Raw genomic sequence first — 25,794 nt, 5'->3', positions numbered from 1 at the left:
AAAAACAAGTACCACTGACTGAGAATAATAATACTTTGGATTTAAACACCAAGTGGCAATTTAGTAGGAGGTGTGGTTTGTTAAAAAGTCAATTTTCTATAATTATAAGTAGTATAACCAGCTATTTCAACATCATTTATTTTCCTTGTGATCGTCCTACATTTCTTCACATGGTTAATTTATCATTTTAGATGAAGAAAGCGTGGCGCCTCGGATTGGTGAGTTTTTAAAAGATTCTCAAGGCAGTGTGAGTAAAGCAATGCATTTTATTCTAAGCACCAAACATTTAGTAACAGCTGGTAGGTAACTGAGCTGGTATTGTTATTATTAGTATCTGTCTACCTGATGTGGCTAGAAAATGTAGAGCATATTAAATTTGAGAAGACTTTTGTTATGTGCATGTCTCTTTATTTGCTTACTTCTACCTCATTAAGGGCCAGATACAGGTGTCTAAATACCGAGTGGTAGCTACGTTACCGACCGGTATTTGGCTGGGAGCAATGTAGGTGAGTTTAAACCTACTAGCAAAATAAGGAATTGCAAAATTTGTGACTCCTTATTTTGCTCTTGCATTTAAGGAATCGCTAATTGCGATTCCTTAAATGCAATGTAGGTAGCACAAAAGAAAGTGCACTTTAGGCTTAAGGAATCGCTAATTACCACCAACTTTAAGTTGGTGGTAATTAGCGATTTCCTGTAAAAAAGCACTTTTTTGCTTTTTTTAAAGTGCCATGTGGCACACATTCATGCCCTTAGGGCATGCATGTGCGCCACATGTGCACACATGCATATTTCAGGGGTGCAACAGGGTGTCATTTTGACACCCTGGCACCCTTGAAATAGCTCCTGCTATTTGCGATTCTTTAATACCGATTCATTCCTATGGGCCTCCTAGCCCATAGAAATGAATGGGTAGGTATTCCTTCTTAACGAATCTCAATTTGCGATTCGTTATTAAGGAATTTTAAGGAATCGCTAATATTTTAGCGATTCCTACCTACATTCAATTTAGCGAGTCCTTAATAGCTATTCGGTAAAAATCGCTATTAAGGACTCGCTAAATTGAATTTACCTTCATCAGGCCCTAAATGGCTAGTGAAAAACCAGAATACCAAATGAAGAATGTATTGCCCTCATAGTATGTATGTATGTATGTGTGTGGTATTTCTATTACATGAACCTAGCCAAAAGACCGAAAAGCATCAAAGAACTTTTATTGTCATCAAGGTCATGAGAGTGCCAAGGGGTTGAAGGCTTTTGCATGCACTTACATGTTTTATTGGAACATGGATGCTAACTTGGTTTTTTCCCAAACGTTGTTAACTTTTTTGTAAGGGTGTTGGTGTTGGACATGCAGGTAAGAGATGAGTTTAAGCATTCGATTGTCAGTGGGCTAGTCTTCGAAGCATCTGAAGATTTTGTCTTCTTGTTTGTTTTCTTCCTGGTTTGTTGGTAGAATGTTGAGCAGAGCGATGAAGATCATTCCGTATGGCCTTATTAACCAAACATAAACTCCTCAGATTTTCAAGCAAGTAAAAAGCAAACAAATGTTGTTTGGGGCCTCTGCTCAGATATGGCCTCAAACCACAAGACACTACAAAAAATTAAAATTCTTAGCGAATAGCAAAAAATTTCATAACATCAAATAACTGACAAGTGCTAAATAAATAAAGTCTAACTTCACTAAATCTGTTTGGTCTGCAATACGCCAATTAAGCATTAACTGAAATCTAGCTCCACCACTGGAATTGACCAGGCAAGTATTCTAAGAGCCTTGAGAAAGTCAAATGATTGTTTGGTCACCACAGATAACCGTTTTATGGCAAAATTGAAAACCTGAGGAGAGATAGTCAGTGCACGTAAATTATAACATTCAATATATTAATTTGCCTGGTCATTCAATCTCCTTTAGAGTATTTTATTCTCCATCGTGGGGAGACATAACTTTAAGGCAATACGCTCCTTTCTAAGAGGACCATTGGAATGTGACACTCGCTTATCAGCTTACCCCCTTACCCCGTTGTAATCATTTTACACCCTTCCAAATTCACTTTAGGAAGCTTTTATCTTCTGAACAGATTGGAATCCAAAATATTGCAAAGAGATAAATTTCCTCCATTACAGTGCTGGTTCCCATCAATATTTTGACCTGGCTCCGGCTAATGCTCTGGTCTTCTGCCCTTCTGTTTATTCTTCACCATAAACATGTGACAATGAACCCCGCCTTGGAGCAGTAGCTTGCTCAATGTCTCTTTTAGAGAATATATCCTCCACTTCCGTTTGAACAATTGAAAACAAAAATAAGTTTAAACTGGGTGGAGGAAATATCTATATGTTAACCGTAAATGTCTATCAATACCCAGAGTTTGTGCTTCTTTCTGCTCCTTGAGAAAGCTGTGAAACCTATGTTCCTACACAATGGAAAAAAGAGGAGCATTTACAGGCAGGACTAACAAAGAAGTGTGTAGAATTTTGGGACTGTCCTTGGGAACTGCCAGTCCGAGACACCTAGACCTCCGCCATACCTTGAATGTCTCTGTTAATACCGGTCATGAGAGCAAACCCAATTTCTCCATTCACTGTCAAAAACACCCCTAATACAGACCTGTGTTTAAAACTGGGTTGTGTCCAAAGATGAAACACTGATGAGTAGGCCTTATTTATTTGAAGCTACTTCCCTAAAGTTCATGTCACAAAGTATGAGACACATATGTACAAGGACCCTATTTCTGTGCTCTACCAAGATGTCACTATTGAAATGGCAAGGAAGGAATAAAGCTCCCAGGCCTCTCAAAAGGAACATGTCTACAGGACCCGACAAGATCCTTGAAAAGGAAATGGAAGCATCTCATAACTTATCCTGGCTTTACGTACGTGACCCATCAAGATCCTTTTAGAGTCTCTCCTCGAACTGTACATAAAGGTTATCAACATGGTGCCACATCTGAGATGTTGGACACCGTAACTATCCTCTACCATTGGTTTGAGACAATCAGGTTTCAGGATGTTACAGGTGTCTTCATCCAGGTAGCAATGGACTCAAAGATGAAGTAGCGTCCTATGTTTCACGGTGAGTCCGTTATTTGATTGCAGATGTCTAATTCTATTGGGATGAAACGTATGGGAATCCTGTGGGCCAACAGCATCCCTAAGCAGATGATAGACCTCCTGGCATCTTTTGGAGTGGTTTCCCCTGTCTTTTGCCTCTGACCTCCTGTTTTTGACTGTGTGCTGGATTTTGTTTTAGCTGGCTATTGGACTCTGGGCACTTTACCACTGCTGATCAGTGCTAAAGTGAAAGTGCGCGCTCTCTAAAATGTAATTGTATTTGCTTTCTCTATGATTTGCCTATTTGATTTCCTAGTAAGTTCCTGGTCTAGGTGTGTCCCTGGCCTGTAAGTCAAATGCTACTAATGGGCCTGTAGCACTGATTGTGCCATCCACTAGAGTAGCCCTGCAAACATGTCTCAGGCCTGCCACTGCAGTGTCTGTGTGTGCAGTTTTAAACTGCCTTTCTAGGACTCACCGGGTACTACAGGAGATTTGTCAAGGGTATGGCACCATGGTTTCTCCATGAATAGCCTATTTGATTAACTAATAAGCCCCTAGTACAGTGCACATGGTGTGCCCCAGTAAAATGCTACTAGTGGGCCCGAAGCTCTGATTGTGCTACCCACATGAGAGGCCCTGCAAACATGTTATGCCTGCCACTGCTGTGTGTATGTAAGGCACCCCTAAGGAATGCCCAAGGTAGCCCCAAGGTCATGGTGCAGTGTATTTAAAAGATAAGACATGTATCGTTGTGTTTTACATGTCCTGGTAGTGAAACACTGGTAAACTCGGTTCTAACTACAGCAAGACCTATCTCTGCCATAGGCTAGTATTGGTGTTCCCTTGTAACATCTTTGTAACATCTTACAAGTTGGGAGCTGATAGAAAATTGGAGTTGATAGAAAATTGGAGTTTGGTGTCTCTGGACTCACAATTTAAAAATGTTTAAAAGTTGGTTTTTAAATTGCAGGTCTGAAAATGCCCCTTTTAGAGACTTAAAGGAATAAATAAATGATGGACGGAATGCTGAATAATGCAAAAATCCAGCCCAGTCACAAAGATCTGGGTTTAATCCATTGTTCTTTTGCTCACCAAGCCACCCCAGTTTGGACCCAGCTATCTGCAAATCAGTCTTGACCCTGTTCCTCATGCTAAGCCAGGTCTTCCCTGAACCGGAATCAAGCAGCCAGGCTGGATTTAACTCAGTGGCACAGGGCAAAAGGGATCCTAGACTGCGCAAACCCTTGGCCACCAAGGGCGAACATAGCAAACACAACAAGATGATGGACGGAGGGCTAAAACTTTTCAACTCCTCACCCCCAGTCAAGAGATCTGACTATGGCACCCCAGTTTGGAGCCAGCCTTATGTAAATCAGTCTTGACCCTGTTCCTCATAGGAACAGTATACAGCATTCCTTTAAAGCCAGACCTATTGGCATTACCAGTGCTTGTTTTTTTGGGGAGTTGCTGATAAGAGTGTTACAGAACTGGTTATCATAATGTGCAATGTGATTATTCTAATTCCCAACTAATATACACCATTTATTTATTTATTTTTATTTTGAAAGTTTTATAGAGCGCGAACAAGATCCTTGCGGATATCAGAGCGCTTTACAGTGCATAAAGTTCTTTATACATATATTGAAGGCAGTTCAAAGCACGAATATATCACATCATGTAAAGGCAGCATAGTAAAGGTACATCATAACACTATCACATATCGCTAAATAAAGGGACAATATAAAGCCTAGGTTACCTAGGTGGTCACTTGTTATAAAAAAAGGTATATTATGAGGATTCACTTGATCTTGAGATTATACACCCACTCACACAACTACTCACATACCCATTCACAGACTGAAACAAGTACTCACTCAACCACTCATACAGCCACTCACACCACCGCTCACTAACCAATACAGCTACTCATACAACCAGCCATCACCCATACAGCCACTCACTCACCCATGCAGCTACTCACACACCAACCTATTCATATATACAGCCAATCACACACCCACGCACTCACCCACACAGCTTCTCAACACAGCCACTCACTCACCCATAAAGGCACTTACACACTCACTCTCAAACTTACATTCCCATTCACACATCGATACAAGCACTCGCATATCCACTCCCTCACCCATTCATCCACTCATAGAGCCACTCACTCACCCAGCCACTGACACACCCACTCACTCACTAATAAAGCCACTCACATAGTCATTCATTAACCTACACAGCTACTCACACACCCATGTATACACCCATACAGCTACGCACACACCCATCCAGCCTCTCAGACACTCACTCACACATGGATACACATACTTACACACTCACACAGGCTGATGCGTGAAGTGCATCATACATGGCAAACATTCCCATGGCTTGGTTTGTGCACAGACTGATGCATGATATACATTATACATGCCAAAAATGTCCATGGTTTGGTTTGTGCACGGCTCATGCATGATGTACATCATGCATGACAAATAACCCCACACCTCTGTTTGTGCACAGGTTGATGCATGATGTACATCATGCAAGACAAATGTTCCCACGGCTCGGTTTGTGCACAGGTTGATGCATGATGTACATCATGCATGACAAATGTTCCCACGGCTCGGTTTGTGCACAGGCCGATGCATGGTGTACATCATACATGACATTTATTCCCATGACTCGGTTTGTGCACAGGCCGATGCATGAAGTACATCATACATCACAAATATGTCCATGGCTAAATTTGTGCACTTTAAGTACACATGACTGTTCGGCCAGCCGTCTTGGGCTGACTAAACAGTAATTCGCACTTTGCATGTTCTCCAACTGGCTGTAATGCACAGCCTGGGTGGAGAACATGCACAGGCTCAGCCCCTGTCTGAGCGCCGAACCAAAAGCAGTTATGAAACTTTATTTGTAGTCTCTTGCACACCGGCTGTTGAAAGAAAAGAAAATCCTGTGTCCAGTCAATCAAAAGTCAAAGCAAGACGTCACATGGTGAAGGGAGTTAAGACCCAAATACGCTCTGACCTGCACGGATAGAGCATCAGAGGGAGGAAACCCTTCTGTGGGTGAAGAGTATGTATTCTGCCCCACAGGGATCCCCACAAAGGCCCAGAGAACCCAACAAGCACCCACGATCCCCACAAACACTCATCAGACAACCCAATAAGCACCCAAGTCTGTCTTCACAAGGATTTAAAGCAACCAGAGGAGAATGCTATACTAAGTAAACAACAATATATGCAGAAAAACATGGGACCCCGGAATAGCAAGTTTAATTATGGATCGGTATTTATATAGAATATGCAACCCTTAACCCATTAAGAATACTTGAATATAAATAACTAACACGTGTGCCCCTTCTTTTACCAGTTTCCTCCATCAACTGTGGAGATGCGAAGAAGGCAGGGCATCCAAGGTGAACAGTTAGGCTTTTGAAAGCTGGGCAAAGGATAAAAACACAAAGCAATTTAAGATACTCATTTGTCAGCAGTAGTCAACAAGGTAGCACAACTTGTTAACACTCGCCACTAATGTCTAAAAGTTCATTGAGATTGGCAAATCGAGGACCAATAAATGAACAGAAGGAGAAATGTTGCATGACGGTCTATATAAAAATATAACTTAAAACAATAATACAGTAAACAGAACTTACTTACCATTTTACTCCAGTTTTGTCCTGGCCTAGGGTCACTGTCCTCATGACTCTTACAAGGATTGTGAAGGGGGTAGTATCTCTCAGACTGATTTTTTTCTGTCTTTCGCAAAAGGTACACCCTCTGATAGAGCGCGCAGGTCACCCGGGTCACAAATTTACCAATTTTCACTTCGCGCACTGGGCCCCGACGCGAGTGACCAAGACTAAGTTTTGCAGTGAACCGGGTGATTTCTTGCACGCCACTATGAGTAATTTGGGGGGTGACTCTTACACCACTTACTATTCATGTACCTGACTTACCACAGGCACATTACTCCCAACGGACCAGGAGCTAGCAGTGGACGGAGACAGGTTTCCTAGGAAAGAAAATACTTTATAAACTAACAAACAGTTTCCACATTGTAATCTGCAAAATAACCACAGACACCTGATGGGGTTAAAAGTTTTATCTATGGATTTCAAAGTGAATATGTCAGAATGAGCAGAATACAAAATAAAACATCAAGCATTAGGATCACGATCAAAATATAACTATGAATTAAAGCAAGAACCATCTAAGACTGAGGAAGCACTATGGGATTTGAGCATTTAAGGAGCACGCTATTCAACACCAGTTTAGACTAGGGCGAGGGACATGAATAGAATCATAAAGAATAATTTTAAGCTAGGCTACTCAAGATATACTTATTAGATTCACTGCAACCAGGCTAAAGGGAAGGGAAAGACAGGAACATACTAATAAAATATGACAGTTTGATAAACTCCTACAGGAGGGGAAAAAGTGGAACAATTCTAATAAACAATTGCTTTAATTCGCATAACAAGTGATAAAGCAATATAACTGGCAAGAGTGCTTTATTAAGAAAAGGAGAGAAAGAAGAGAAAGACGCAACCCACAAGGTAATAATTACCTAATTTGGAATGAGGACTAACCCTGGCCACGGGTCAGTTTGGAAGGACGGGGACAAGGACCCTCAGACAGGAATGGCAGAATGCGAGCAGGTACAGCTCACGGGCAGTCAGGACAGGATACCCCTCAGGATTTTGGGACAGGACTGGGCTCACCAAGGTACGACCAATACCCACAGCTTCGGAAGCAACGCCTGCGTTACCCCTCTCTGCAAGTAATCCGCCAGTAACCCCGATTGGGTTTTCGAATTCCCCCAGCAAAGTGCTTCGCCAGCACTTAAGACTATTTCCACCCCTAAGAGATTGTGGAAAATCTGGGCAGAGTGCTCCGCAGCACTCTAGATTGAGCACCTATAGAGTTCGTAGGGTCAGTGACAGGTCTGCTACTCGGACAAGTCGGACAAATTTTCTATAGAATACCGGGTCAGTTATACTGTTTTGGGGTCCCTCAGACCACCCACTAATGTTGCAAGTGACAGTTTCCCACATTATGATTGGTCAGGAGAGGCGATGCGGTCATTACCACCTCCTAGAATTCAACTTTCTCACCATCAGTATTAAAATTTTCCTACCCGCCCCTTGGATTCACGTTCCCAAGCCTAGGAACACAGAATACAATACAAGAATATGAAATGTAGCAATAATGTTTCTTGCTCAAGGTAAGTTCTAGTCCCTTGCGAGGAGTTCTCAGGCGCATCAGGCTTCAGGAGCCAGCTGGCTTGTTTCAGCTTCTGCGCAGTAGAGTTTCTCCCCGGTCACATGATGATGCCCAGCAGAGCTTCAAATATGGCTCCGCTCCCGATTTTCCCAGCCCCAGAGACGCGGTACATGAAAAGTAAGCGAGAACAAATTACAATCATACATAAAAATGATCACACTGTATACCGTGATAGAATTAATACATCCCTTACTTTATAATATCTATTAATATTACAGTTTAGTGCGAAAGGACAGATAAGCTGAAGCAGCAGTAGCAAGCGTAGAGCGTGGTGAGAGACAAGCGGCCATGTTTGCAACAGTGCGCATGAGCACAGATTCCCTCCAGAATGCGAGTGCGTCACATCACATGGGTATGACCGACGCATGCGCAGACTGAATTTCAGCGAAGCGGCCATTTCTTTAGTGCAAACTTTGTGAGGATGAAAAGGACACATAAGCAAGCCTCTGGGGAACACCCGTGTGTTGGGGAAAATGCTAAATACAAGACGGACAGTTGGATTAATATGATTATAATTTTAATGAGGTTCATGAGTGCGAGCAAGTCGCTTTACGTGCGAATCCTTGCTCCATCACCTCCACTACCTTGCCACTTGTGATGGATTTCAGGTTCCTTAAAGAAGACGTGTAGGCATCTGCCTCTGAAAGGCATTTTACAGCATGTCAAATTGAGTAAACTTTGACTACACAGCCCAGTCACATAAATAGTTGTTTCTACACAACCGCTCTTGACAACCACATATCAGAGGTAATCCTACATCAGAAGGGCAGAGGAATACAAACAAACAGCAGAGCTGCAAGATACAAGTGGGAAACTGAAATCCAAGGTCAAATTACTAACTGAGCACTAGATAGTTGTTAGATAGGAAACTACCTATCATGGTTTCCCTACCCAGTCAGCTACCCTGCAGCACAAGTCATTCTCTATTATCATTTCATTTAAAGAGGGCACATGGACAGTGTGCACAAAACAGCCAAAAAATGGCATATGGAGTTCTCCACTTCATGAATCTCTCATGCCTCTCCATGTTTAGGGGATCCTGGGGACACCTGGACCACATGCTGGAGCCGCAAATGTTTTATTTTAGAACTTTGTGCGGTCATATTGGGATGGCAATTGAACATGTGAATTGCATTTGACAAAACTCGCCATAATGATGATTACAATGAAAAATCCCTTTGTGTTTCTGTTTGTTCTAGGCATCATTGCATCCTGATACAGGAGCCGTCATCCTTCCAATATTCCGGCCTCCAGGTGAGGTATAGTCTTCCTGCAGCTCTATTTTTACCTCTCATATTGAGGCAGAATAGCCGTTAGGAAATCGGGCGAATGCCTTCCCTTTTCTTAAGAATGTCAGCAGGGCTGAGGCAGTGATGGTTGCTAGTCAAGGGCGCCTGTCCTGCGGGAGGTTCTGTCCAATTTATTTATTTATTTATTTATTTATTTATTTATGCATTTTTATATAGCGCGGACTTTACCCGAAGGCGTCAGAGCGCTTCACATTAGGAACAGAAATGAAGCATAATGAGAAACATTACAGAAGAGCAGATTACTAAAACATACGTTACTTACATAAGGTAATAGTGACAATTGTGAGCAAACAAAAACATGAGGTAGTAAAAATTGTGAGCAACCGAAAATACATGAGGTAGTAAAGGTAATAGTGACAATTGTGAGCAAACAAAAACATGAGGTAGTAAAAATTGTGAGCAACCATAAATACATGAGGTAGTAAAGGTAATAGTGACAATTGTGAGCAAACAAAATACTTGAGGTAGTCAAAATTGTGAGCAACCATAAATACATGAGGTAGTAAAGGTAATAGTGACAATTGTGAGCAAACAAAATACTTGAGGTAGTAAAAATTGTGAGCAACCAAAAATACATGAGGTAGTAAAGGTAATAGTGACAATTGTGAGCAAACAAAATACTTGAGGTAGTGAAAATTGTGAGCAACCAAAAATACATGAGGTAGTAAAGGTAATAGTGACAATTGTGAGCAAACAAAATACTTGAGGTAGTAAAAATTGTGAACAACAAAAAATACATGAGGTAGTCAAAAGTGCACAGGAGGAAAAGTGACAAGTGTGCAGTTAAAAGAGAAAACAGAGTATAATTTGAGGTATGATACTGCAATAAGTGCTAGGCACAAGAACAGGCGTTACGTAGGCAAGGTGGCACTCGTGCAAGTATCAAAGGTAAAAACATGTGAGAGGTAGCAACCGTGTGTTACAAGGGCAAAGTGTTGTGTGCATGTTACAAAATGGCACCGAACACAAGTACATGGAGAATACTGCAAAAAGGCAGACACTCCCACCACAGGAAAACACTGGGAAGGCACTCCCATGGTCATGGAAAGTAGTAAATATCAGTAGTGGGAAGTCTTCCTCCGAATAGCAAGAGGACGTGAATTACTTTTGTAGGTGTCTCTGGAGGAGGAGAACTTTGAGGTCCCTTTTGAAGGCCTGGGAGGAGGCGGTGGTCCGGAGCTCAGGCGGAAACGAGTTCCAGATTCTCACTGCGTTGCCTGAAAAGGATTGGGCCATTGTTCTTTCCTTCTTGAAAGTGGGAGGTTCAAGCAGTAGATTCTCTGCATTGCGTGAAGGTCTAGAGCCTCCAGAGAGTTTCAGTTTATTCACCAGGTAGCGGGGAGAGGAGGAGTGCAAGGCTTTGTGGGTGATACAAGCGGTCTTGTAGATAGCTCTAGCCTCGAAGGGAAGCCAGCGGAGGGTGGATAGCAACGGTGTGATGTGATCGCTTCTTTTGGCCCCATAGATGAAACGAGCTGCTGAATGGAAGACAGACTTAAGTGGGGACAAGCCTCACTATTCTAAAAAACACATTGGCTGTCCGGACATTTTTCAGTTTTCCTGAAGTTCACTCATCTGATCACATGCTACGCCAGACTGCTAGAAATGCCACGATTCAAAAGATCTCTATTATTATTTTTATGATCATTGTGTGACGTGGTAGTAGGGACGGAATTTCCTGCCTAGCTGGGAAAAGCAGAGCCAGGGTGTCGTTTTCAATATTTTGTATCTGTCTTGCTTGACCAGTGGTGAACATGAGGAGCTGAGAGTTCATAGGGGTGCTGCACATTACCTTTCTAACATTCCATAATGACTACAGAATGCACACATCATTGAAAGCTCCAGAAGTGCACGCCCAGCCATAGCTGAGAAGAGAAATTGATTTATTTCACCAAGGTGTGATGAGACTCCTGGCCGGAGACAGCGGAGTATGGTCACAGGGCTCCTCATTTGTACCCGTAGAGGAAAGAGACCTACTGGACTCCTCCCTGTAAAATCTGTGCAGTCACAATAACTGGGGCCCGTCTTTAACTCCCCCACCGCCATGGGTGGCATGTTACATGTGTGCTTGGTGTGGGGTCGAGAAGAAAACTTAAGTGCAGGGTAAAAGGTGTTGAAGGATAACATAGCGTGTGTATTCAACCTGCATGTGTTTTGCCCTAGGGTCCTACAATGAAACTCGAGAGGTGTTCGGAGGGTTGTGGGAATCTGCCTGCACCCTGCCATACCACTTTCTCCCTACACTCTACCTGATTTTCTTTTTCCTCCCTTCCTGTGTTTTGCTGAGCGTCACCTAACGAGCAGAACACGTTGATGAGATAATCTTGGTGTAGTGAACTATTGCTAGTGAACCATGCCTTATTTCTACTCCCAGAACGACATCCTTACCAGAGGAGTGCTTGAATTTGTAAATAAAGCTTGCTACTTGATTAACCCAGGCAACAACTTACTTACAATATATGGCCTTGGAGCTAATGTTTTGTAAATCATCTGGACTTCAATTAGATTTTTCACGCCAGCCTGGAGAAGACATTGATCTAGTACAGGACCATTCTTTTGCCTTCTCCCCACCAGTCTTGTAGTACTCCGACAATTTTTCAAAGGTCTGCAGTGCTTATATCTACTGGAATAAAAGGAAGTTGGACTGCCTGTTGTGAGGAGGGGAGCAGACCCTTGGCATGAAGAGCACAGAGTAGTGTTCAGCTGACTGAAGTCTGTTTGGAGGGTGACATGAGGGAGTGACCTTCTCAGGATCGATCACGGCCTTGCTTTTAGATGGCAAGAACGATCAAACAAAGCAACTGTAAATCTGCAGAGACTCCTTCCAAGATGGCTCATGTGTTGAGCCTTCATCATTCAGGGCCTGCTCAGTACAGCTACCGACCACTTGAAATCTAGTACATCGCAGATATTTAACCTCTTCACATGTAGTCTCGGGGTGGTAACCTGATCAAGAATACTGCCTTTGCTGCGACCCCCTGTATGCCAGGTGGGGGCCACTGGGACCATTGAGGCCATGGCCGTGTCTGAAGAGACTCACAAACAGCAGAAGGGCTTGGGAACAAGTCAGAAAAATACTGGAGGATTGCCGCTGGTTCACCGACTTACCGACAGGAACTGTGATCAAGTGAAGCCGCTACAGCTAGAAGCCGGCGTTGTCGGCGACCTCCCCAGCATGCTGATCCCGCCAACAGATCAAAGGGTTTGGTCCGAGCTTTTCAGTGTGAAGCGTGGGGGAGAGAAACTCCCCGGTTTCTGGACTGTCCTGAAGTGTGCGGTTGGGGTAAGGTGGAAGCAGGACTATTGGCCCATACGAGCCTTGTAAGAGCGCGGCAGTCCTAGTTCCTGAAGAGCTGAAAAACCTTCAAGGGCAAAGCCAGACTTTGATGCACATAGCTAGTGTGGGCAACACCTAGGGTCATCTCCTAGAACCCACCAGGGGTGCAATATAGCGTGGAGGAGAGGAGGGGGCAAGAAGACACGCAGGGGTGAGCACTACTCTGAAAAGGGGTAGAGTGCGAGTCTTGAGCGATTACTTGTATGGATTATTAAGTGTGCTGTGTTTGGCATGTTTAATAAATGCTGCTTTTTACACCAAACATTTTTGGGACTGGACAATCATCTTATTGGGACCCCTGCAGGGTATTTTGAATTATGAGCCCTCTTATATCTTGCACCTATCTCCTACTGAGAAATCTTGGACTGCTCGATCACTGAAAGTCAAGTGCAGAGGGGAAGTACTTGGCCCAACTACTCAGGACCCCTAGTAAATAGGCCTTGGGAAGCCCTGGTCTGGACTATTTAGTATGAAACGTTTTAACAGAGGCAGTATACCGGACTATTTATCGTGAAAAGCATATGATAAAGCCAGTTAAACGTCGCTGATGGACTGTTATCACACTTGGTTATATTGTATACAGGTATTTTGTTACATGGAAATTCACAGATTACTGTGCTAATAAGGGTTTTTGGTGTTGGTAAACCCTAGCTGACAAACCCTGCGCAGTAGAAGATTTTGGCTTTCATAATTCTTGTTAACACTTGTTTTTATACTTTTGAATATTATTTCTCCAAATACAGTTTCTTCCTATTTATAATTCTATGGCCGTATGCCCGGTGGTTGCCTTGAGGGAAATCTTAAGCTCAAAACAGTAGGCCTGAAATGGTAAAGGTGACATGCCAATGATGATAAAGCTATTGGCCTGATTGCTTCATTGGGAAAATGTTATTATGTCAGATGCCTTAGGTCTGATCTGTTTGTTATGAACACGTACAACAAAGGCAGTAACCCTGACTAGTTCAAAGCATATTTACTTGTCTCTCCCTATGTCTACACAGCCCTCTTAATTTTTCCAAAGAACTTTTTAGACGTATGATAGGAGTCCAAAAGAGATCCCAGCCATTTTCTCAAGGTCACTCAAAATCGGAATTGTGCCTGTCTCATGGAATATGGCTAATATCAAACCTTTGTTAAACAACCCCTCTCTAAATGCCGCTGCTGGGAATTATCGTCCCAATTCTCTCTTACAATATTTGGCCAAGTTATTAGAACAATTTGATTAGACTTTGTTGAAAACTACAATTCTTTTATTTTTTAAACATCTTATTTATTAAAATAGCTCATTTTACATCAAACATTAAACAGTCAATAGCGGTTACAGAGACATCCCCCTTGTGGGGGGGGTTTAGGGTTGCAAAGGGGAAAACCACTGATTTGGTCCAGTTGATTCTGTAGCCCGAGTAACTATCAAATCAGCTCAAAAATGTGGAGAATACAAGTTATTGATTAATACGGCCTTGATACATATAGTATATTGTCGTCGGCGTATAGAGAGATGCGCTCTTCCCAGCTGTCACTTAAGGGGATTTCCCATATCTCCGGGTCGGCCCTGATCCAAACCGCCAGTGGCTCCAGTGCAAGGGAAAATATAAGGGGGTACAGTGGGCATCCCTGCCTGGTGCTTCGACCAAGCGGTAAGGGCACTGATAATGCCCCATTCACCCATACTCTTGCCAACGAGTCTTTATACAGGAGCTTTACCCAGGTGCAGAACTTTGTCCCAAAGCCCAGTCTGGCCAGGACAGCGAATATGTATGTTCATTCAATACTGTTGAATGCCACAGAGGCATCCAGTGCCATCACTGCTGTTTGCCCCGTATGTGGTTGGGCTGTCGTGTGTAACGCACCGTATAGCCTCCTCAAATTCTGATGAGTGCTTCTGCCTGGCAAAAACCCTGATTGATCAATGTTAATAAGTGAGGATAGAGCCGGCGTCAGTCTTGCCACCAGTACTTTAGCGAGTACTTTTGCCTTTATATTTAGCAGGGATATAGGCCTGTATGAGTTTCACTCTTCAGGAGGCTTGCCCGGTTTGCGAATTACTATTATAGTGGCTGTGCGCTGGTCGAATTGCAGCTGTCTCGACTCTCTTGCTGTCTCTAACATTTCCAGCATTAGCTGGGCCACCGTCTATCATGCTTTTGAAAAGCTCAACCGTCAGACCATTCGACCCCACCGCTTTCCCTGATTGTAGAGCATGGAGAGCCCCTGAAATCTCTTCCAAAAATCACAATTTATTGGATATTTTTCAGGCTGGTTTCAGGCAAGGACATGATACTGAACTTTTTGTTTTCGCTGCACTTAATGACTTCTATAGAGTGATGGTTGCCAGAAACCCAGGACCTTTGATTCTCCTAGGCCTGTCAGCCACATTCAATACAATAAACTATCATATTTTAATCTGAAGATTATGTAACATCAGGTTCAGAGACAAAGCACTGAGCTGGCTTATATTCCTCCTAAGTACCAAAACTCAAATTGGTTCTCTACAGATTGTTTCTCTACCGCCATTTTCCTCAACAACCAAAGAATTATTTATGGCCTGCCACAGGTTTCAATTTTGTCCCCTCTGCTTTTTCATTTCTCCATGTTCCCGTTAGCTGTTATCCGGCTCAATCTAGACACAAGGTTCTACATATATATGGACAACACGTGATTACTATTTCGGTTTTTGCACGACCCTAACCAGTCAAACACTACATGCTTGGAGGGGACTAGAAGATGGATGTCTACAAATTATCCGAAACTAAATCTCAGCAACACTGAAAATGTTCTTGACATCTCCTAAAAAGTTACTCCTGTCCCTTAACTTGTTCTTTCCAACTGAACCAGTCCAGTTCTACCTTCTTTATATAAAAAGGTAAGAATCCTGGTGAAGCATGCGCTAATCCAGTCCAATCCAGAAAAAACTACTGCAGTTGGAAATTACATAGGTTGTCAATACAGTATAGGATCACGTTGAAAGCACTCTTTATTGTGCACTAGGCTGTCTATGCACGTATACCAACCTTCTTGACCCAAAAAAGTGTTGGGTCTGTTCATCCAGACAGTTACAATCCAACATGGAGTTTCTGCTTGAAGTCCCATCTATATAGACTGAGCCTTCTCAGTGGCTGCCACTTAGTTATGGAGCACATTACCACTTCAGCTGCACACACCATCCTGCCTACTCTTATTTAGGAAATTCGTAAAAATGTAATGTTATGCTGCAGCTAATCACAATTTTCCTCATCTTAACAGATGTAGCACCGAGAAATCTCATTGGTGTATGTTGCGGTCAATAAATAAACATAAACACATGTGTTAAAGCCAATAAAACTTTAAGGATGGGCGGGTATTACTCTGTGTTAGATTGTAGACAGGTGTCTTTACATGGAAACGTATAGATTAGTGTAATTGGCAAGGGTTGATGGTGTTGGTTAATCCTATCTGACATTTCTTAGAGTTGATTTTCACTTTAATAATCCTTGTTAGGATGGTTGTATGCTGTTGTGCATATTTTGAATTTTATGATTGTATGCCTGATGATTATGGAAATGCCTACGCTTTATACAGTAGGCCTGAGTTGGTTATTGTGACTAGCCAGTGGCAAATACTATATTCCTCTTTGGTTTATGTTGGAAAATTTTCAGTTAGATGAAGTAGGCCTGATTTGTGTATTATGCAAAGTTAAGACAAAGGCCGTAGACCTGATTTATTTATTGTGAAAAGCTGGTGTTAAAGATAATAGGCCTTTAAGGGTGGGTTGTTATTACACAGTGTTACAACTTCTAGGCAGGTATTTTGCTACATGTAATCTTACTGTTTACCAGAGAGGGGTTTACAAGAAGTGCCCTGTGGAATGCTTGCTATACCCTTGTACGATGGGTTGTATATTGTATTGGCAAATAGATTTTGTGCATATTTTATAATTTTAGGACTATGCCAAATGGGTGCCTCTGGGAAATCAAAAGTTCAAAACATATAAGGAATTCGTTGGTTGTGGTGTGAAGTAAATCTTAAAGGTCATAGGCAAGCCTTATTTAATTATAATTAAAAGGATATGTTAAAACCGTTAAACCTTTAACCCCTTGCATGCTGATGACGGTCCCCAGCCGTCATGCACTACGGCGCTCGTGTGCTGATGACGGCTGGGGGCCGTCATGAACCCGCCCACTTGCGATTTTGCCACACAGGCTCAGAATCGCGGCCGCATGCAAGAGGTTAAAGGTGGGTTGTTATTGCACCTTGTTATGGCTTGTATAAAGGTATTTTTTACATGGAATCATACAGATTACCTTAGTAGCCAAGAGTTTTAGAGTTGGATGTCAAACCATGGGGGTAGAAGATTTACACTGTGGCTCTGCTTCTAATAATAGGTTTCAGAACCTTCTTTTTTTCTGTTAAATCCAAGCAAGTCTTTTTTTTGTTTTTGTTGCAAAGTATTGCAGTTGTGACTTCCTCACTCTTCATTGGTGCTTCAGTTTATTTTTTGGGCCTGATTACGAGTGAGTTGGTGTATTCTGACCCATGTGTAAACCCCTGTTTGTGCATGGGTCAGAATTACGAGTTAGGAGGTTTTTAGCGTATCAAATAATGATAAAATGCATTAAATACCTCACTCAACCTTCATTAAATTTTAACAGGACAACCGTGCCGAAATTTAACAGGGGAAATTTGTACAGTATTTACCATACCATGCAGATTTTGGTATGTTGAACACCAACCCCATGTTATATATTCCCTGAAAACTTGCAATAAGAGCTATTTCTTGCTCTGATAAATGACGTACCCCGGGGTATTGTTATTTATGAGTTTGAAAAAGAACAACTTTACTCGTAATCAGGCCCTCAGTGTTCCTAGTTTACTATGTCACCTCAGTGAGAGGTGCAGTTTGAAGACATGGCCATGAATACTGTCACATCCCCATGACTGGTGAACTTATCTTACTTTGTTCTTCTTTCAGCCTTCCTTCCCGTTGGTGCTCCACTGGTGAGTAGCGACTTAAGACTGGAGAGATGGAGAACAAAGGCTATCGTCAGTGGTTACATTGACGCTCTGTGCTCCCTCGTGCAAAGGAGCAGCATTAGAACTTGGTGAATGAAGGGTGGATGCACATGCTTGATGAACACTGCTATTCTACTCCAGATTCTGCTTGATGTGAATGAGGTCTATGTTTATCCTTGGTGTGAAATGAGAAAGGACAAGTGCCTGTCAGCAGCACTGCTCCATGGCCTCTGATTAATGACTGGCAACCGATCCACGTCTCTTGCCAGATCCCCTCACATCCCTGTCTGTCCTTAGATGCCCATCCTTGATTGCCTAAGAACCCTGTTTGTTGTCGTATCTCCCTTAGAGTCCTCAGATCATTCTGCCTTATCCATTCCTTGTCTGTCTCGCAAGATCCCACGTTTAGCTCATATCCTTTCTGTCCTCATATTCCTGTGAAAGTTTCAGATTCGTTCTTGTTATAGATCCCCTTAATTCTTGAGTGCCACTGAATTCTGACCATTTCCTCAGATCCTTTCCTGTCATCAGTTCTCCCCTGGATGGGCATACATGCAAGATCCTTTCTTCCTTCCCCCATCACTTCATTGCCCCTCGAGTTTTGTGCCCACCCTACATTTGCAACAAACTGGAGATCTGATACCAGGATCAGTTTTATTGCCCAAGGGCACTTTGTGTGGTGAGATTGTGTATTACTGCATAGGTGTGGTCCCCTCTGCCAAGGTGTTACTATTTATTTACTAATCAGCAACACTATGGGTAGCACCAATATGCACTGAGAATGTTTTAATATAGAGAACCCTCTTTTAATACTTACATAATTTTTCCCATTTAAGGTCGTTGCTGCGTTGCTGCCCCACCAAGGAGTGAAGCCTGCGTTTTTCTGGCAGGTTCGTCTGCGTTCTCCATCTTTGTCTGTGTCTCCCGTCATGTGGTGTTTCACCACATTACCTGCCCCAATCTTTTCCCTCTTCATCCTCTGCTTTTCAGCATCCATGCAGGCTCCTTGAGAGCTATCAGATATATCCCACACTCCACATGTTCATTTTTCCTCCTCTCCTTAGCTGCTGTTCCAGGCGTACAGTGCTGGATTCAACTTGGCCAATGGTAACGCCACCAACCAGGTATGCTGCTCTCTGGCGATCACTTGAGTGCTTACGCTGTAGCAGCTGCTACTGACAGGGCTATATTTTATTTTTGCAGGTCGACCAGTTTCGCACTAAGCAAGGGGTCCTCCTCTTGTCTACAGTCTCCTGTACAGCACTTTTGGGGGTAGGTGCAAACACTTTTGTTTTAGAAAGGTGTGCATTTCTTTTGGCTGTGTTATCTGAGCTTCTCATTTACCAACCGTGAGAGCTAAAATAGCGGGGAGGGTTTGGGTGCTCCCTAAGAAGGTAGAACCGCATTGGCAAGAACAGTTTTATTTATTCATGAATTTTCAGAAATACTCTCGACTTTTCGGATTTTTTGAAGCAGATGAAAATTGTATTCTTATCGTTTTCCTGGTAAGTTTAAAAAAAGTGTGTACATGTTCTGAAAGTTTTGAAAGCAAGATTTTTAAAATGTATCCAAATTAAAGTAGTCTTTCTGAACTGTAAGATTTTTAGCCTGCAACTTTAGAATCATATCTGAAATTTTGTTAAATGCTACTTCAGTATATACCTTGAACAATGACAAGATTGATCAAAAATGCAGAATAGGCTGAAATCGGTAGATTCGGCCACTTGCATATGTCGATAACATTTCTGGCCTGGCTTAGATCTTTGTATGTGTAGTATGTTACTCTGCTTTTACATTAGTGATTTTTAATATGCGCTTATCTGCTTGAAATCTGATAATTTCACTCCAGGCCTGGGGGCTGCTAGTCATTCTTTGTTTGAGTGCAGAATCCCGAAAGTTGGCTGCTACTTGTCTATGCCTTTTTTATGTCAGTCTCCTTTCATAGAAGAACGATTGCAGAACTCTGTCTTTATGATATACACTCCCTTAAAACCTTTGGAGGAGTGTCTTCTCACTTAGGGAAGTGATGAGATTTCCTGAGATGACAGGAGGGAGGAACTGAAGGGCAAAGCACTATGGCTTAAAGGGATAGAAGTTGCTAAAGCAGTTTGGCGTACATCCTTTGTGGGAGGACGGGCCTTATTGCACCCCATGGTCTGGGGACATTGCAAGCTGGCCTTAGAAGCCGAGTCTGTGGCCCTTGGTGCCTGGGACCAAAGGTTTTTGTAAGATAGTGAGTTTCCCGAGTGAAACAGAGCTGACTTCTATTGCTGGTAAAAGAGAAGCAAAAAAAGCAGAAGAAATAATCTTTCCTTACCACCTCGATCAGGAAGAGTCTTGAGGGAGTGGATGTGTTCCCTCCTGAGGACCTTCGGCTTAAGCCTGGTGAAAAGACTATGCTATAGTCAATCAATACACTGTAGCCAGACCTAGCAAAAGAACGACGAAAATTGAAGTAACATCTGGGAGTGTGCAGCACGCTCCAAGATGGCGGCAACTTCCTGAACACAGGCCTTCAGAACTGAATGGAAGCAGAAGCAGAGAGAAGAGGTGGCCGGAAGGAAGAACCTGCTATCTGAAGCCCCCTGCCCCCTGGTTTTGGAACCTCATTTTTTTTTTTTTTTAAATATATTTTTATTGCAGGAATTAGCAAATTGTTACATACTTGACCAGCATTATAAATCAAACAAAGTCAGTGAAATGTAACCCTCCGTCCCCCAGCAATATGTACACAGCCATTCAGCCCATAGCCCAATGGTTGGGCGGCATAATTCAAGGGGGGCTCAACAGGAAGTTGAAGCTGGTCCGGATGTTCCATCGTCCGTCATCTGCTTTTCTAAACAAGCCCACAAAACCAAAAGAAAACCCCTCCCCCAAAACACTATAAACCGAATTAACCCCCGCCCCACCCCGCCATCAGTGCACGGCAACAACCGCAGTAGGATTGGTGAGAGGACCCATGAGGAGAGTAACAGATCTAAAAGGTGTAATCGCCTATCGGGACTCGGGGCGAGCTGCTTCCTCACTTTCGGAGTCGCTGGGGGCGCAATAATCCCTTAGGGCCTGTACCAATGTCTCCCATTCCAGCGCTGCCTCCTGTGCCTTCTCGTTATGCTGTCTCCTAGCTAACTGATATCTCAGCGTGCTTTCTCCCGCTGCCCATTTCAAGAGTTCGCTGTGCCATCGGTCTCCCGTTGGACCGACCCGTGCCTTCCAGTTCCTGGTCACCTCTCGTTTTGCAAGGAGAAGCCCCAAATCAATGAATTTGCTAGTAATTTTGTTTTTGGGGGTATGTGGAAACCAGTGGAGGAGTCCCACTGCCGCATCAACCAATAATGACCTCCCTGTTACCTCCTCCAGGGTCTTCCCCACTTCCGTCCAGTATAAGGACAATCCCGGGCAGGACCACAACATGTGGAGGAGGTCTGCCTCCGGCGCCTGGCACCTGGGGCAGTCCGCAGTGTCCGTAGCAAAATACTGTTTGATTTTCGCCGGGGTCAGATATGCCCTGTGAAGTATATAGTAATGGACCAGTTGAAATCGGGCGTGACGCGTGCCCTTCCAGGCTCGTCGCATGAGTTGGGACCAGGTCATCTCCGGGATCTCCTTACCTATGTCCTCCTCCCAACGGGTTCTCAAAGTGGTGAGGGGGGCCATCCCCTCATTGATTAGTCTGCCGTAGAGGCAAGTGACCGCCTTTACCGTACCCGCAGACATCATGACGTATTGGCACACCGGAGATGTAGGGGGTTCCTCTTGCCCGTGCTTCCAGTGTGCCTGGATCGCTCGGACCAGGGCCGAGTGCAACAGAAAGTCACCGCGAGGAACCTCGAAGCGGTCAATGAGCTCCTGAAAGGGCAAAAGCGCCCCGTCCTCATAGAGGTCCCCTACCAATTGTAGGCCCGCGTCTTCCCAGTCCGCTAACCGCGACCAATCACCGCCATGGGGCAGAGCCGTCAGCATGCCCAAAGGTATTTCGGGCGCATACGGTATTCGCAGTTGGCCCCGGGCATGGACCCGGTTCCAGCACAGGCGAATGGTCTTCTCCTCCATCGATAAGTCCTGTAAAGCCAGCCGCTGTCGCAGCGCTATGAAGGAGAGAACATGTCTGGCCATCCCCGTGCCCCTCCTGTCCTCCGGGCCCCGGAATTCCCTGGCTATCTCCTGGGTGAGGGTCTGTAGTTGCGCCGCTAGGTAGTATTTTTCGAAGTCCGGTACCGCAAGCCCACCCTCGTCTTTCGGTCTCATCAGGGTCTTGAGGGCCACTCTTCGGCGGCCCGAGCCCCAGAGGAATCCGACTATCATCGACCGTACTGGTTTTGGAACCTCATGGCCCCCGTAACTTCAAGTAAAGTAGAGTGGGGAAGCTGTAGAGTGCCCCACTCTTCTACCACAAGTTTGTTCCTTGTCAACTACGGAGTGCGGGTGTTGGCTGGATGGCCATGGCACTGTGGTTGTGTCTGTCCTCCCCCAATAAGGCATGACACCTTGGGTCCAGCCCAGATTGATGGGACTGTGAGAAACAGGGAGTTGGGGGGGGGGAGGCTTGCTGCTGGAACTCTGGGACCCACAATGCTGTGGTGGGGGTGGAATATAGAACAAGCCTGACGATGTCTGGCTCCCCTCCAACGACCAGCGGCATTGGATGGAAGAGCAGTTGGACGGTGGCCGAACTCAAATTAGGGCGCCCAATTTTAGAAGTGCACACAGCCTTTGCTCTAACCACTGGGCAACAGATAAGCAAGATACTGTTATGATAGCAGGAACTTTTCTGCAAAGATCTGTAGACTATTCATCTGATGACACCCTTTCCCAGCTGTTGAACAATGAAATGTATTCCAGCAGTGACAGTAAGGCCTCGGAGACTTTACCCCGACTTACTCCACAGACAGCTGCCAACCTCCTCCTTAAAGCCCTGGAAACGATGTATCCACCTATTAGTACTGTCGGAGAAATGTTCGTTTGAGATGACAGTTGCACTTTTAATAATTGAGGTCCCCGCTTCTCTACAAAGTACTTTGGATTCTCCAGAACACAGGATTGAGGTGAATGTCACATACCTGTAAATGGCCAAACTCACTACACTGAGACATGCGGAAATGAAATGAGTTAACCCATTACTCCGATGGAATGACTCCAGTGTCTGAGGCCTTATATTCTCTTTAGATAGCTGGGCCACAGACCGAGCAGTATGGTGGAGCTCTGGCCCTCATGGGTCAGACCTGCCAATTGCCTGCATGAAGGAGACAACACGCTCCGTGAGGCCACGGTCGATTCATGTAACGACTGAAGGACAGAATCGAAAAGGAGGACTCACATGGGGAGTGTTTTTCATCATTTCATGTACCTCTAAGCTGGTAGGAAACACGGTGGCTTATTGAGGTTTTTTAGAATGATGATGTGTCCAACCTAGGAGCTGTGGCGAACATTCTGGAACCTGAAGAATGCCCAAATAAAAGAAAGGCAGTGAAACATGTTGGCATTCAGTAAGGTGTGGTAAATATTTGATTTACCGTCTTAATTTCTATGCAGGTAAGTACTTAAACAAAAATAACTCAATCGGAAAGAAAGAGGCAGAGTCCGTGGTGTTAGAGTTCTTAGGGGTTTTATTCCTTAAAAGGAATGGGTCAGGTAACGGATATCGGGTTTCTGCCACCACAGGGGTGCAGGAAGGGATAGAGCATACTTTATTGACATTACATTACTTTTATACTTAATATACACAATAGAAGTCAATGCAGAAGGCGTAACAGCTGAGAGAGACAAGATAAAGATGCACACGTGTTGGCAATACGTAATCAGAAGGCGTGAACTAAGGCGTGCACAGAGGTGTGTTCTAGAAACGTCACATGTAAGTGTCAGAAGTGGGTGGCTCTATGACAGAATAGTGCAGAGTCAGCAGGAATCGGTAACTAGGGTGCGCGCGCAGCTGCATGACGTATGACTGACGTAAAGTTGGAGGGTGCAGGGGACTTGACATTTACACTAGAGGAAAGAGACAGAAGTCTGGCATGTCAGATCAACTCGTTCCTATATCATATCTGATATCTGATGTTTGGGAACCATATTATCTGGACGGAAAAGGTCTCTCGGACAGAAGCTATTCTATACTGACTGTGAGTGCGTGTATAAGCGTCTAAGTGTCTGCATGAGATGCGAGGGGGCATGGGCCTACCATGGTAACAGAGACTATGAATTACTTGGACCGAGACAGTGAGGCCGGGCCCTTTGCTCTGCAGCTGGAAGGATGTTTACTTAAACTAGTAGGCAGGAATGTAGTTTTGAGGAGCGGAACAGATAATTCGAAGGTTGAATACAGTCTTGGCAGGCAACAGGCTGAGCTAAGCGCCGTGAGCCGCGCAGGGAGTAAGGCAGAGGTCACGGGTACAGAGGCCGGCCCAGGCTGAGGCATTTCAGAGTCTGAAGGCAGGAAAAGGCTCGATGGCAGAATTCAGGGCCTACTTCGCCTGGGCTGGAAAAAACGTGTAAAGTACACCACAAAAAGACGTTGGCAAGGCATACTTAGAAACGGACTATTCAACCCGTTCAGGGTGGGTCTGAAAGAGGACATGTTAACGTTGGACGCAAATGTGTTTGCGTCTTCATAGCTGGCACAGGAGGGAAGTTACATGCACTTTAAGTTCGTACATGGAGACGGTGGGGTACGTTAGGGAACATTTCTTGACCATAAAATTTATATTTCCTCATTCCCTCCTTGTTCCCTACGGACCCTTCATGATATATCGATCCTCATGAACCGATCAGTCTGTTCACGTAACATCATTTGCTCTTCTTTCTTCTTTTCGCGTTTGGCATGAAAGCTGGAATGCGGAATACATGATGTGGCGCACAGACCGCAAATCGCTGGCCCACATTGTAGACATAGGCAACAACTGAATACTATGACAAGGGCAATGCCTAGGAAGGATAGGATCTTCCATCCCCAAGCAGTCAACGTTGTCCAGAACCAACCGGACCAAGTCCAGGTGCCTGGATTCTGATGTATCAAACTTGCAATTTTATGAAGACGGGTGATAGCTTTATATACAGTTGGCGCGTTTTCTGGAATGAAAACACAGCAACTTGACCCGATGACCTTACAAGCTCCGCCTCTATCTGCCAAGATGACGTCAATAACGAGACGATTCTGAAGAACAACAACCCGCATGGCGGACTGCTCCTCTGTTAAGTTGCCTAGAGCGGAGGTAGTTTCATTCACTACTGCTTCGAGGGTTCTAGTTAATTTACGTATCAGTTTACTATTGAAAACAGCACCTAAGTAGGGGAAGAAACCTTTATTAAAGTCTGTATATTGCTCCCATGCCGTTTCAGTATAGTCGACAATCGGGAGATCTCGTCTGAGTCTACTGTTTACTAGATTTGTATTTCTGTGATAATCAGGAGGAGCTAGGAAAACAGGGGGCAGAAGGAAGGCAATGTAACAGGTACCATCCCAATCTAGAGGTAAGCGTATGTATGCGGTATGGCCACAAACAAAGTAGGAATGACGAGTAGCTCTAAATGTAGACCTGCCCTGATCACTGAATTCAATCACGGTGGTACATTTACTATGACCTAAGTGTACTGAACCCTTCTTTCTGAGACATAAATCACCAGTGACTGGTAATACTGACATAGCAGGGAGAACTGGGGCAGCTTCGGATTCAACAGTAAGAATCATGAGGTTAAGTGTGTAATTACCTAGACCATATACTTCATTTTCTAGATCAGTACCTGTCCTAGTGGGAAGTCCCTTCTTGTCAGGGTAGCAGGTGTTAAGCAAAACTAAGTTCAGGTTTCCCCAAACCCA

The 25,794-nt window shown here is 44.0% G+C and overlaps 1 protein-coding gene across 1 annotated transcript in view; it reads left to right on the top strand.

Moving 5' to 3' along the window:
• SFXN4 (sideroflexin 4) overlaps positions 1 to 25,794 on the top strand; it is a 138,745-nt gene that overhangs the window by 26,398 nt on the left and 86,553 nt on the right. The window contains exons 4-9 of the mRNA XM_086922928.1: positions 192 to 218; positions 9,548 to 9,602; positions 17,944 to 17,969; positions 18,821 to 18,874; positions 19,049 to 19,108; positions 19,188 to 19,256. Of these exons, the coding sequence (XP_086779054.1) occupies positions 192 to 218; positions 9,548 to 9,602; positions 17,944 to 17,969; positions 18,821 to 18,874; positions 19,049 to 19,108; positions 19,188 to 19,256 (291 nt within the window). The remainder of the gene's footprint in view (positions 1 to 191; positions 219 to 9,547; positions 9,603 to 17,943; positions 17,970 to 18,820; positions 18,875 to 19,048; positions 19,109 to 19,187; positions 19,257 to 25,794) is intronic.

Source organism: Lissotriton vulgaris, chromosome 5, assembly GCF_964263255.1.
Source record: "Lissotriton vulgaris chromosome 5, aLisVul1.2, whole genome shotgun sequence".
In the NCBI taxonomy this organism is placed as follows: Eukaryota; Metazoa; Chordata; class Amphibia; order Caudata; family Salamandridae; genus Lissotriton; species Lissotriton vulgaris.
Note: the sequence above shows the minus strand (reverse complement) of the source record. Positions and strands in the feature narration are given on the sequence as shown.